This window comes from Staurois parvus, unplaced genomic scaffold (genome assembly GCF_062004578.1).
Source record: "Staurois parvus isolate SC_StPar_1 unplaced genomic scaffold, SC_StPar_1.0 ptg000439l, whole genome shotgun sequence".
In the NCBI taxonomy this organism is placed as follows: domain Eukaryota; kingdom Metazoa; phylum Chordata; class Amphibia; order Anura; family Ranidae; genus Staurois; species Staurois parvus.
The window spans coordinates 2,420,005-2,434,679 of NW_028318235.1; the positions used below are offsets into that span (position 1 = coordinate 2,420,005).

At 42.4% G+C, this 14,675-nt stretch overlaps 1 protein-coding gene across 2 annotated transcripts in view; it reads right to left on the reverse strand.

The window, feature by feature from the left end:
- SH3GL1 (SH3 domain containing GRB2 like 1, endophilin A2) overlaps positions 1–1,601 on the reverse strand; it is a 230,479-nt gene extending 228,878 nt beyond the window's left edge. The window contains exon 1 of one of the 2 annotated variants that reach the window (XM_089687871.1): positions 1,445–1,601. In XM_089687871.1, coding sequence (XP_089543997.1) covers positions 1,445–1,489 — 45 coding nt within the window. In that variant the 5' untranslated portion in view covers positions 1,490–1,601. The remainder of the gene's footprint in view (positions 1–1,444) is intronic. The other variant, XM_089687872.1, reaches the window with a different exon arrangement.
- Between the last annotated feature and the right edge of the window lie 13,074 nt (positions 1,602–14,675).

Here is a 14,675-nt window from a genome sequence, read left to right on the forward strand (position 1 = left end):
AACAAAATTACTGCGTTATTTTACTGAATTTTTTCAGCAGTTAATTAACCGCTTCCTGAACACCCTATAGTAGAACTACTGCTACAGGGAGGCAGGGCTGCGCAAAATCACATATATATATATATATACACACACAGTATTTTGTATTTCTGGGTAGAGGGCATGCGCCATTGGCAGCTTCAGCTGTCGATCACCGGGTCCCGGACGGCGATTCAACGCTGGCACCCAGTGATCGGCAAGTATCACTGATGGGGGAGAGGTCTGTATGTAAACAATACAGATCTCTCCTCTGTCAGCTCCAGCATACTGCTTTATATGGCTCTGCATAGCAGAGCCAAAGCAGTGTGCTTCCATAGTAAAGCGCAGCACACAGTAAAACACACAGCACACAGTTTACCCTTTGATCGCCCCAGCTGTTAACCCCTTCCTGTCCAGTGCCATTAGTAGTGTCAGTGCTTTTTATTAACACTGATCACTGTACTGGTGTCACTGGGGATGTCAGTGATTCCAAGTCAGTTCCCCCCCAGTGTCAGAATGCCCGTTGCAGTCCCGCTATAAGTCGCTAATCGCCGCCATTACTAGTAAAAAAAAAAATCCCAGTATATATACCGCCATTTGTAATCGCTATGTCTTTCACGTAAACCAATTCATTAACAAGTATTGGGATTTTTTTTTAGCAACAACATGCAGCAGAATACATTTTGGACAAAATTTATGGAGGAAATTTGAATTTTGTTTTATTTTTTACTGGACATGTTTAATGGCAAAAAGTCAAAAATATTGTTTGTTTTTTTTTTCTCAAAATTGTCAGTCTTTTGTTTATAGAGCAAAAAATAAAAACACACAGGCGATCAAATACCACCAAAAGAAAGCTCCATTTGTGGGGGAAAAAAAAGACATTTCATTTTGGTGCAGCATTGCATGACCGCGCAATTGTCAGTTAAAAAACACAGCACTGTAACACAACAATGGTCTGGTCAGGAAGGGGGTAAATCCTCTGCAGGGCAACTGGTTAACTCTTAGTGAATTGACCCCATTGACCCTCCGCTCTACCCAAACATATATTTCATTTAAAATAAAATGCTTTATATTCTCTAGAAATCGTCCATGCATGGTATGAACATTCAACACCCCTTCCAAGGGAACAGATTGACAGCTGCTAGGTATCCCTTCCACACTTCTTGCACATCAGGCCTCCCATAGGCGAGATTGGGAATTGTCACACAATCTCGCCTATCTTTGCCCAAGTATCTCCGTAGGTATCATCCTAGCCCATTCAGTAATCTAACCCCATGACTGCCATTGTCACTGCACATGTAGTACTTTGTCAACGACAAGCCCCCGTCCAAACACAGAGCACTGCACCCAGCTGCCCTCAACATACAAGAGATGGGTACAAGCCCAGCAGCACAGACGAACCTCAAAGCAGCCCCACCACACTGACCTGGCTAGCTTTGTAGAACTGCTTCTTCAGCCCGGCCACCGACATTCCTGCAAGTGTCCCGCCGTATAACAGAAGTTCACTGAACTTGTACAACTCGAGCCGTTCTCAGATCCCGGCTCAGGAAATTACCAGAGTTCACTTCCGGTATGGGGAAAGGAAGCGGGGGAGGGCAGTGCGATGTACTGCTGAGGACCAATGGCTGGATCCTGCTGAGAGTTAGCCTGCTCAATGTATTTCTACGTGAGCATGGCTTCCTTCTATTTCCCGAGGACGTGGCAGGTTCGCCTACAAACTATGCTGAAAGTTCAGGGAATGGAAGCTGTCCAATACTTTGGCTGCAGCTCTTAACATTAATTTCCTCTTATCATTGGTAAGGGAAAGGGATACTGAGAGGTTCAGCTGAAAAGTGGAAACCTGTATGAAATACTGGCATTTTCCTTTCCTGGCACCAATCCATGGCAACATACATGTAGTAGTAACCCTGCCCACAGGACCGGTGCATTCCTGTTGTATGCTTACAGTTGCCACCTCATCCCTTTAAACCCAAACACATCAATTCCACAGGTTGCGAGCTAATGAAGGTGGTAATTAAACTCAGTGCTTTAACTGCATTAAATTAGCCTCAGAACCTGTGTAATGTTCGGTTTTAAAAGGATGAGGTGACAACCCTGGGTATGCCACCATGTAGGCACTAAGAAAACAAAAAATTGTATCAAATACTGTCAGTTTTCAGATCCGTAAGATGTTCCCTTGGAGATGCAGAGAGGAGGTTGGCTCTGTACTCTGTGTCCTTTGGTCCTGCCACTCACTCTGTGACTTCTGGACTGAAGTTTGATGTATTATTCAGAAATTCATCAATTATGAGCTTCCACGTGACCTGACATTTTATTCTACTGCATCACCATACTGTCCCAGGAAAGACCTACAGCCAATCAATTCTACCATCATTAGTGACTGCAGCGAGAAGCCACATCCCGCTTCTCTAAAAACAAAAATTATCATTGATCAGCATCTGGTTAAAAAAGTCAAAGAAATGGAAGACTTGGTTTCACCCTCCTTCACCCCTACTCAACACCCCTTCCCCTAATATTTGTTCTGAAAAAGGGTAGAAACCCCTGAGTGCTGTGCTGTGTGGGGTACTTATGATCCTACTAACAGATTCTTTTATACTTGACCTTATTACTAAATTCTAGACTTCTTGTTTGCTATTGTTGTGTCTACCATGGATTTTGCATTGTAACTGGCACTTCTTGTTGTACCCAATGTTATAACTGCTTATATTAATATGTTATGAGACCTCTGTACAGTTGCCTCTTGGTAAATAAAAAAACAGTAAATTAAAAAGGAAAAAAAGTGATTTAACTATCCTGGAGCAAACTTGGCGCCATGTATGCTGCCATGTTGGGGCCAGGAAAATGTTTTCTCTCACAGGACAGGGCCAGGAGGTTTTAACATCATACTATTAGTGGAGAAGTGTTTGGTTTGTTAAAGCTGACCTCCAGACACAGAACAAATGTTTAACTGCTTGTTGCCTGCCCACAGCACATCTACATACCCATACGTACACCTTTCTTCTGGGTTTTGGGCACACATGATCGCACCCCCTGCTGACCCATGCTGTGATTGAACACAGTTTGTGTTTTTCAGCAGGTTTCAGCCAATGATTTTGACTGAAACCTGCTGATCAGCTGTGGCCAATCACAGCACAGAGTTCTGTGTTTACAAGCACAGACGATCTGGCCGTTTCACACACATTACACTTGTTAGACACTTCATTGCCCCTTGATGTTCACAGTGTCATTAGTACAATGTACAGTATTATATCTGATAACTGTATTAGTGTCACTAGTGACACCAGTGTCAGTTAGTGTCCCTCCCAGCCATTATCTGTTAGCGCTAGATTGCCTGCCACACTATAAGTCACTCAGACCTGCTTCCCTCCCTCTTCACTGGCTGTGAGTGAAAGCAATGGGAGCGAATAGCTCCCGTTGTGTGTTTGAGCCAATGAGGAGGGAGAGAGGCCCTGCTCTTGTGCACATCACTGGAATAAAGAACAGGCTTAGGTAAGTAGTAGGGGGATCTGGGAAGGAGCAGCGCACAGATGGTTTTTTACCTTCGTGTATAGGATGTGTGGCGTTAAAAAAAAACAGCCTTTACAACCACCTTTAATTATTTTCCTCAGTACATACAAAGGATATACACTCACCAGATACTTTATTAGGAACACCTGTTCAATTGCTTGGTAACACAAATTGCTAATCAGCCAATCACATGGCAGCAACTCAATCCATTTAGGCATCTAGACGTGGTGAACACGAATTCCTGAAGTTTAAACCGGAATGGGGAAGAAAGGGGATTTAAGTGACTTTAAATGTGGCATGGTTGTTGGTGCCAGATGGGCTGGTCTGAGTAGTTCAAAAACTGCTGATCTACTGGGATTTTCACGCACAACCATCTCTAGGGTTTACAAAGAATGGTCAGAAAAAGAGAAAATATCCAGTGAACGGCAGTTGTGTGGACAAAAATGCCTTATTGAGGTCAGAGGAGAATGGTTCAAGATGATAGAAAGGTAACAGTAACTCAAATAACCGCTCGTTGCAACCAAGGTATGCAGAAAAGCATTTCTGAACACACAACACATCAAACCTTGAAGCAGATGAGCTATAGCAGCAGAACCAGGTACCTTGTTACCACACCGGGTAACAAGGTGTATCTAATAAAGTGGCCAGTGAATGTAAATCTACTATGTGTGCACCAAATGTCTTTGTAAACTTAAATACTGTCTTGTAAAAGTAACAGTGATTTCATCACTGCGCTGTACATAGCCTGTGCAGGCAGCAGATCTGTGGGAGGGGCCCAGCAGCTCCACCCACTGCAGAAAATGAAGGAAGGTGGCGGAGACCAGACCAGTCACCCTGCACAAAAAGAAAGAGAAGCAGTGACCAGTCTTTAGGCCTGGTTCACTCTAATGCGATTTCAGAAGCAACTTGGGTAACACAAAATTGCATGACAATCACATTGATTTCAGTTGTGCCCATTTATGTCAATGCAACACAATTGCAATGCAACTTTGGGGAAGGTACCGGTGTTAGTTTAGTGCATAGCAGAGTGATTTTGTGCCCCATATACTTCAAAGAAAACGCACCAAAAATGCATGGACACGTGTTTTTGCCAGAATTTTGTATAGTCTCCTTCTAAACACATCCACATCAAAAACATACTAAAAATAGGGTCAAATCACAGCTGCACTGGTGGTACCTAGCTTTATAACAGGAGCTGCCTGCACAGAGGCAATGTTCCATACTGAATTACTGCACAGATCTGAAAGAAATACACAAAACACACCAAGATTCAAGTCAGAATACACATGCCTCTTGTATTAAGACAATATTTTCTTGGAGTTCTGCTTTAAAGCTACAGGTTTTTTTTAGATACAGCGCCAAACACATTAGGTAATGCTTGGTTTACAATAGCCTGTAAGGTAAAACACAGCGTTCCACCTTGGGGCAGCCAGCTATCAGTGTGAGTTCCAGTAGGGAACGGTGTATTTCAGCACAATGCATTGCTTACTTTGTTTTAAAGCTCAATTTTGGGTAAAATATCCTATCATCCCTCACTCTACCTAATCCTGCCAAGCATTTAGATGTCCTTGCGTGGTGAAGTCAGTTATATTCACCTGAGTCTCTCCATCCACTTCAGAGCTGCATGTTAACCCTTGCTGTCCATTCCCCTTCACTCCTCTTCATCTTTCTTGTGGATCCTAAGAGGATTTGTACACATCATGTACCCCGGCAGAAAGTATATCAGAAAGAAGGATTTGGCGCTGGATGACCACGTGACTACACCCTCACGTAAGTGAAAACGTGGGTTTGGAGAGATTTTTTTAAGTATCACATAGTGACTCTTCATTTATATTCTCGCACAGCAGCACAGAGTGGAAATATGTAGACATTCTGTATTGTAGTGTAAACATGGCACATAGAAACCAATTGTTTTTTGCTTGCCCTAGCAGTGACCAGTGGGGAAAACCATTGGTCATTCTAATGGTGTGTATCCCATAATCTGCAGGTAGCTGCATCTGGTAAACGAATATAAAGGCTTATAACTAAAGCAGACCCATTAACCACTACACATTATGACAAATAATAAAAAAATGCATTTTATTAATAATAATAATAATAATAATTCATATTAAAAAAAACTGTTAAAAACAAAGTACCATATAAATACCATGTCCCTACCCAAGGCTCCATTCATACAAGCCATACTACAGTGTACAGCCGAGTTTATGTGCATGGGGATGTGCGGGCAGTGCCATTGACGTCTGACGCAGCTGCTACATGGACCCATCTACTGCTCTCAATTTAACAATGGTGCAGGTGCATGGCCCCAGATGCACACGGCATAAGTTCGGGGACATGCACCTACATGGATGTCAAATTGTTAGCAGTTGCTGTGTAGCCCCGTGTGTCCCAATTGACATCGCTGGGACTGCCTGCACATGGATGAACGAAACACCTGTGCTTCCCCATGTGGGTAAACACAGTCCTCGCACAGGTGTATGCTGTAGTACACCCTGTGTAAATAAGGCCTGATTGATAAGTTATTACAAATTCATCCGAGACTGGGGCTGCATGATTTCATGTGTTTTGCACTGAGGAGAGGCTTCCGTCTAGCCACTCTGCCATAAAGCCCAGATTGGTAGAGGGCTGCAATGATAGTTGTCCTTCTGGAACTTTGTCCCATCTTCACACAGGATCTCTTGAAAACCCCTCCTCCTTTCCTTTTTTGACAGCAGAGGGATTAGAACACCTGATAGTTTTTATAGCTCTCTGTGACCCCATTAGGGAGATTCCCCCTCTCTATTTGTCCTGCTTGCCATTATCATTGAAAGTGCAAGTAAAAGAAAATTCCAGATTTTAGGTTGTCCCTAGAAAAGTAATAGAGTGAAAATTTTCCAATGGGGTCACTAGTTCTGGTGACCTTAGGCTCCCCAAGAAATTCCCTTAATTTTCAGGAATTTCCTCTCACTTCCTGTTTGGCTATGGGACAGGAAGTAAAGGGAAATCTCCACAATAGGACACAGATGGTGAAAAAAAATCTGACAGCAGTTAAAATTCTCCAGGGGGGTGTTTAAATAATATACTTATCTTTCCCTGCCTACATCCCGCAGAGCCTAAGTAAGGGTGATGTCATCCTCTTCCTAAGTAACTCTCAAAGAATGTTGAGTACCCCAAAGTCTTGTGAGAAGGTGATACTGTGCTGTGCAGGGTCGCCTTGCAAGATCTGGGCTACTCCACATTCCCAGGGACTTGTCAGCAGGTGGGTGACGCCACCCCAGGGGCGGACTGACCATTTGGAAACTCCTACCCGGGGTCAGTAGGGGGCCCCATGAGATGCCCCTGGTACCCTTTTCATAGGCTTTTTTGAGTTTGGGCAAGGACACGGGCCCCATGATCCCCTATTTCCCGGGAGCCCCATGAGTTGTCAGTCCGCCCCTGCGCCACCCCCTTTAAAAATTAAAAAAGTCAGGGAAAGGCGAGTATATTTTTTTTAGGCTACATTCGCACAGGTGACTCAAACAAGTGCAAATGACAGTGGCAGGAACCTGCTGATCCCTGCAGCTGTTTCAGCCACATGCGGTGAGCTGCTAGCTATCTGTGGCTGTCTGCCAGCCGGTGATGAACTGCAGTGTTCACTGTTGGACGCACAGAAAGTGGGTCCAGCAGAGATCACCGTAGATAATGGCTGGCTAGGTGGACAGACACAGATAGCTGCAGCCGCCAACCTGTCATTGAAGTGTACAGGGCTCAGCAGTCGCAGCTATTGGCTCACAGATGGCAGAAATAGCTGCAGGAATCTGCATATTCCTGCCACTGTTGCTGCACCAGCGCTAGTCACCCTTGCAAATGTAGCCTAAAGCAGCAATTCAGAAAGGGAGGCCACAATGTCTAGGCAGACCTTGCCTGAAGTGCAAGATCTGCATTAAGATCAGGCTACATTTCAGGGCAGCACTTACTTAGTAGGCTTTTCATTTAGGTGGTGGTAGTAGTTTATGAATTGTGTACTTTTTGGAGTGTGTTTGGCCAGAGGGTGTTTCTATTGGTATACAGTGATTAGAGCACAACAGTCACTTGCTGCTGGCAGTCTGTGAGCTGCACCCTACTGCACCATTTACAAAGTAAATTAAAAAAAAAATGGCAAAACAGTGTGCACCAATAATATCCCACACCATCACCCCAGACTCCCCGCATCTCATCATCATCATTCCAACCTTTCTAAAAAAAAATTAGCATTACAGATAGGTAAAAGTGACCGGTAACATCACAGTTTGCAGGCAGTGGAAACAGGTCTAAAATTGATGACAGTTTACAGGAAGGTTGATTTCTAAAAACTTTTTTAACAGTCTAACCTACAGGTATATTATCTGAGGGTCCTTGTTCTAATATTTTTGGAAGATACCTCCCTGAAGCTTCTGTATCTAAATCCTATTAAAATACCTGACAGCTGTACCTCTAATTGTTTGGGATAACACCATCCTGTTGCCTGTACCTCTGTATTTAAGACTTCTTGGTGCTGATATCAAAATACCTTAGGGCTGTAGCGCTAATTTCAGATTTCTTTATTAGGAATACTCCTTCCTATGAACTTTCCACTCTGCATGTAATTCTGGTAGCCCTTCATTTCAAACAAACCTGTCTTGGGTCAAATGACAGAAAAGTCTTTTTTTTTCTCTGACATTATAAAAAATAACATTTTGTGGCTACTACTTCACATGTGCAGTATTTCATACTTCATTTTGTGACAAGAGCTTCACTAGCAGCCCTTCAAAGGGCCACAAGTGAACATCCAAATTTTCTCAAAATTGATTTTAATGTAATTTGCCTGTTAGGTTGATGACCATCAGGATAACCATTTTTTTGTTTTGTTACTGTGCGAGATTTGAAGATTAAACCACATCTTTTGCAAGGTCACCGTTTTTAGTTTAACTGTCACTTGCCCAGTTTTACTATCTCTATATATTCTGTTCATAAATTTGGGCTGACAGCACATGAATAACGTCCTTACAGGATGTCTCCAACTTACGACCTCAATGCACTGTTTAATTGGGCAATTATGTGGTAACTGAGGTTTAATGTTGATAAATGTAAGGTTATGCACTTGGGGGCTAAAAATATGCATGCATCATACATACTAGGGGAAGTACAACTGGGGGAATCAATGGTGGAGAAAGATCTGGGAGTTTTGGTAGATCATAAGCTTAATAATGGCATGCAATGCCAAGCTGCGATTTCTAAAGCAAGCAAAATCCTCTCTTGTATTAACCAATTCAATATCGGGCAATTTTACACCTTCCTGCCCAGGCCAGTTTTCAGGTTTCAGCGCTCTCACACTTTGAATAACAATTGCGCAGTCATACAACATTGTACCCAAACTAAAATTTTATAATTTTCTTCACACAACTAGAGCTTTCTTTTGGTGGTATTTAAACACCGCTGGGGTTTTTATTTTTTGCTAAATTAACAAAAAAAGACCACAAATTTGGAAAAAAACACACGTTTTTCTTTGTTTCTGTTATAAAAGTTTGCAAATAAATAATTGTTCTTCATAAATTTAGGCCAAGATGTATTCTGCTACATGTCTTTGGTGAAAATAACCCAAATTAGGATGTATTTTTTAGTTTGTAGGAAAGTTATTCAGTTCACAATCTATGGTATAGATCTGAATATTAATCAATCGTGAAGTACTGACGGCCAATCTAATTTCTTGAGGTCCAAGAATGTCAGAACAGTACAGATATCCCCCAAATGACCCCTTTTTGCAAAGTAGACAGTCCGGCGTACTTCATAAGAGGCATGGCGAGTTTTTTGAAGTTGTATTTTTTTGTCATAATTTTTCAGAAAATTAAAAAATTGTCACCAGTGCAGTACAGCGTCATCATATAACTGGCATGGCGGTGATCAGGGACACTGACTGGTGACAGTATGAAAAAAAAAAAATATATATATATATATTTTTTTTTTTAATTAAATTTTCACTATGACCAAAGTAGTACAATGTAGTATCATAGTAACATTGTACTACTTTGGGGAAGTGATCAGTATTTTCTTTTTTTTTTTTTACACAATTTGCTTATAGCAAAGAATTACTTTGCTATAAGCAAGCATTTACCTGAATGACATCGATTCATTCAGGGTTTTTTTTGTTTTTTTTGTGCTTAGCTGTGATTTTGCCATAGCTAATCACATGACATGTGCATGTGATTAGCTGTGACCATTCACAGCTAGACACTAGTATACAATGGATGGCATGAATGACGCCATCCATTGTACACAACTGTCATGTGACCTGCTGTGATTGGTCACAGCAGGTCACATGGTAACGGCAACGGGGGCCGATACTCAGATCTGTCATCGGCCGTGTCCGAGGTACACGGCCGGTGGCAGATAGCGCCGCTGCGCGGCTCTGCAGGAGCGCAATCTGCGCATGTGCGGGAGGACGTCATATGGCGTCCACCCAGAACGCTGATGACATTTGCCGGCCGCCATTCGGCCATAGGGCGGGCAGCAAATGGTTAAAAGAGGTATAGACTCCAGAGAGAGAGATATCATTTTACCCCCTGTACAAATCATTAGTAAGATCTCAATTGGAATATGCAGTTCAATTTTGGGCACCAATTCACAAAAAGAACATTGGGGAACTGGAGAAAGTACAGAGAAGGGAAACCAAACTGATACGAGGCATGAGGAAAGATTAGAGGAACTGAATTTATTCTCTCTTGAGAAGAGGAGATTAAGGGGAATATGATCAACATGTATAAATACATCCGTGGTTCATATAGTGAACTCGTTGTAGAGTTATTCACCCTGAGGTCATCACAGAGGACAAGGAGACACTCTTTACACCTGGAGGAAAAGAAGTGTAATCTCCTAATACGGAAAGGTTTCTTCACAGTAAAAGCTGTGAAAATGTGGAATAGACTCCCTCGAGAGTTGGTTCTGGCCAGCTCAGTGGATTGCTTTAAAAAAGGCTCTTTCTTGGATTCACAGAATATAACTGGTTAGTAACATTTATAGGTAAAGTTGATCCAAAGAATATCCGTTAGCATCTCGGGGGATCAGGAAGGAATTTTTTTCCCTTGCAGGAGCAAATTGGATCATGGTTTGCTGGGGTTTTTGCCTTCCTCTGGATCAACTGTGGGTGTAGAATTATAACTTTTTTTTTTAATGGCTGAACTGGATGGACGTTTTGTCTTTTTTCAGCCAGACTAGCTATGTAACTATGTGCATTGATCATGTAGTTTCATGATGTCATTTGTTGCCATTTTCAAGCAATCAAGCAGAAGTTAGGATCCATGGCTCTCCAAAACAACATGGTCTTTCCCACCAAACTGCATGTTCAATATCAGGGCACGGTGCATTCCTTAACAGCCCTGGGAAATATTGTGGAAGAGCTCCACACTCTGCCTCACATGGGGTCTTCTCCTGGTAAAGAACCCAATACTTCATTTTGAAACAGTGTGGCTGTAGGCTCCTTCTTCCCATTTGAACAGACCACATTGTGGTTACCAACACCTGTAACCTAGTGTACCATGCATTGTTATCACTACCCTATTTGCTTGAGACAAGTTCCCCAACCCAACTGATTGTTTGGGGATGTGGCTCATTTAAATTGGAGGATAGTTGGGCAAGGCCATTTTAGTTAGCCAGGCTCAACTGTTAGTCTGTTGCTTTCTGTATTGTACAGTATGCATTTGTATTGTTTTGTCCAGGACTTGTGCTCCTTGACTACCACTTGAAAGGTGGGTTGCCCTGCTTGGATTGCCTTTCAGTCCTGTTCACAAACCTATTAGTACATTGGCTACAGTGGTCATGTGGAGTATATGCATGGCTTGAACTCAAAATATAAACCTACGCATATGTTTGAACTTCTCCCTATGCATGCATGGGTTTTCTCCTGGTACTCCAGTTTTCTAAGACACTCCATAGATATACAGGTAGATTAATTGGCTCCTGTCTACATTGTCCCTAGTATGTGTAAGTATGAATGTGAGTAAAAAGACAACAAGGAGAAAGCAACGCGGGATCCTCGTTACATAAACAGTATGTGTATTCAGTAAAAACAATATAGCACACTTACATGTACAAATCTTGACAATAAGCATCAGTGGAGGTGAGGACACTGCAGGGTTGTTAGCGAAGTGGAGATTTTCAAAGACTGCAAGGCTGTGTAGCTCTAGCCGGCTCCAGAGAGATCGGGCAGCATGACAGCTGTCACACATGTCTGCCAATGGTCAGCGTCCTGCAATGAATCGGCTGCCTCCTGTAACACGTTTCAGAGGTCTTTGATGGAGGAGTACATAATGAAAATGAAGGGATGCCCTTCATGAAAATTGATCAGCACTGTTATAAGCAATCATAGTGTAACAAAACAAAAACAAAAAATCCTGATTACATCCTCAAGAGTAGTATGGCGTAACATTTTGAATTAAACATTGAACCAAAAAGTTTTTGTTTATTTTTTTTAACACACTATCACCAGTCAGTGTCCCTGATCACCTCCACACCAGTCATATGATGATACTGTACTGCGCTGATGACAGTATGCAGAAAAAAATAAAAAAATAATTTTATATATATATATATATATATATATATATATATATATATACACACATACATACACACACATTATTTAATTTCTTTATTCAAAAAAAGTGCCAAAAATTACAGCTTTGAAAAACTAACTATGCCACTTACTAAATACTCTGGGGTGTCTACTTTTCAAAAAGGGGTGATTTTGTGTGTCTCTGCTAAGCAATCCTGATTGATTAATTGGCAATTCCCCCACCCAACTCAGTATAAATTTAGGTCTTCCTTAAAGGCAGGGGTAGCATTGGCAACTATCATCTTTGAATAAAGTATTGATCTTGGATTGAGTATTACACTTCGGCTCTGCACTTCAGCAAATGCACAAAGCGAGAAACCACAACAGACAACTTCAAATACTAATCAGACTACAGGTGACCTTTTCCCCATCCAGCTCTTTCAGTTCTTATCCAGTCTGCTTCATGTCCACTCTGTAACATGCACTCCCTACTCCTTCTACTCACAGTTGTATCCTCTCTCTTTCACCCCTCTTCTCCACCCCACAACTTATATACAGTATATATATATATATATATATATCTCACCCTCACTCCTATCTTCACCTTATTACTGTACTTATCAACTGCTGCTAATTCTGAACCCACACAAATAAATCCACCAGAACACTGGAACCTGTCCCTCCCTATAAGTCATACCCCCATATTACCTCCCTCACCTTCTGCTTCTAGCAACTGGAGACATTTCCCCAAATCACGGGCCGCCATCTTTTTCCTTTGATCAACACACCCGGCACCCCCTATCCTCCAACAGCAGCCGCAATCCACACAATCTGGTTACTAATCCTCTTCTTCCTAGCACCAGCCTCTTTTCCTGTGCCCTCTGGAATGCCCGCTCTGTCTGTAACAAACTCACCTCTGTCCTTGAGCTTTTTATCACAAACTCCTTTAACTTGCTTGCAATTACGGAAACCTGGCTTTATGAATCTGACTTTCCCTCTCCTGCTGCTCTCTCCCATGGTGGTCTCCTCTGGACTCACTCTCCCAGGCCTAGTGGATGGAAAGGAGATGGAGTAGGAATCCTTCTATCCCTTCAAAGCACTTTTAACGTACTCCATTCACCTCCCTCTCCTCTTTTGAAGTTCACTGTATTCGTTTGTTTTCTCCAGTTTCTTTAAGAATTGCTGTAATCTATCGGCCTCCTGGACCGGTATCAAGCTTCCTTGATGCCTTCTCTGCCTTGCTGCCTTACTTTCTCTCTTCTGAAATTCCCACTATCATTCTTGGTGACTTCAACCCTGTTAATCTTAACACTCCTGCTAACTTTAAACTTCTGAGCCTAACCACTTCCTTTGACCTAAAAGAATGGACGCGGGCTTCTACTCACTCCAATGGTAACTGCCTCGACCTTGTATTCTCCTACCTATGCACTCCTTGCAACCTCACCATCTTTCCTCTTCCTCGCTCTCTCTCTGATTACTCCCTTATTAGCTTCACTCTCTCCTTGTCTTCCAACTACCAGTTACCCGTAGAAACCTTCCTTATCTTAACCCTTCTCTTCTTTTTTCAGCAACAGATTGTCTCTATGACAAAATCTCAACCCTGTCCTGCCCCAACCTGGTCTACAATAGTTCACTGTCATCCACCCTGGACACATTGGCCCCCCTCACTACACACAGAATTAGGTCCCGACCACTACAGCCCTGGCAAACAGACAATACCAGATGATTTAAAAAACGTAGCCGTGCTCTGGAGCATTTATGGCGTAAGACTAAGACCCAGCAAGACTTCGACCAATATAAATATGCCATTCAAAAATACAATTCTTGTCTCCACACTGCCAAACAGCCCTATTTTATCACTCTCATTAATAACCTCTCATGCAATCCCCGTCAACTCTTTTCTACCTTTAAATCTCTACTTTGTCCTTCTTTACCCCCACCCATTAACTCACTCACTGCACAGGAGATCGCTAATCACTTCAAAAATAAGATTGATACAATTTGTGAGAAGATCTTCACTGTACAGATATCTCCCTCACCCTACACCTGCACAATCTATATTTCCCTGGTTTAACCCAGCTACTATAGAGGAGGTTTGTAAACATTTTTCTAAAACCCATCTAACCACCTGCCCCCCGGACCCTGTTCCCTTGCAAATACTACAGTCACCCTCTGGCTCAACCCTTCATTCTTTAACTCATATCTTCAATCACTCCCTTTCTACTGGCATCTTCACCAACTTGCGTTAGTCACCCCCATACTTAAAAAGGTCTCACTGGACCCCACCAATCTTAGCAACCTAAGACCCATCTCCTTACTCCTTTTTGCCTCCAAACTCCTTGAACATCTAGTCTACAACCGACTGAGCTGCCACCTTACTGAGAATAATTTTCTCGATCCCCTTCATTCTGGATTTTACCCACAACACTCCACAGAAACTGCTCTCCTAAAACTCACAAACAACTTACTAACCGCTAAAACCAATGGTCACTATTCCGTACTTTTACTATTGGACCTCTCTGCTGCCTCTGACACAGTTGACCACCCCCTCCTCCTCAAAAAACTCTATTTACTTGGTCTCCGTTACTGTACTTTCCATTGGTTTGAATCTTATCTATCTCAC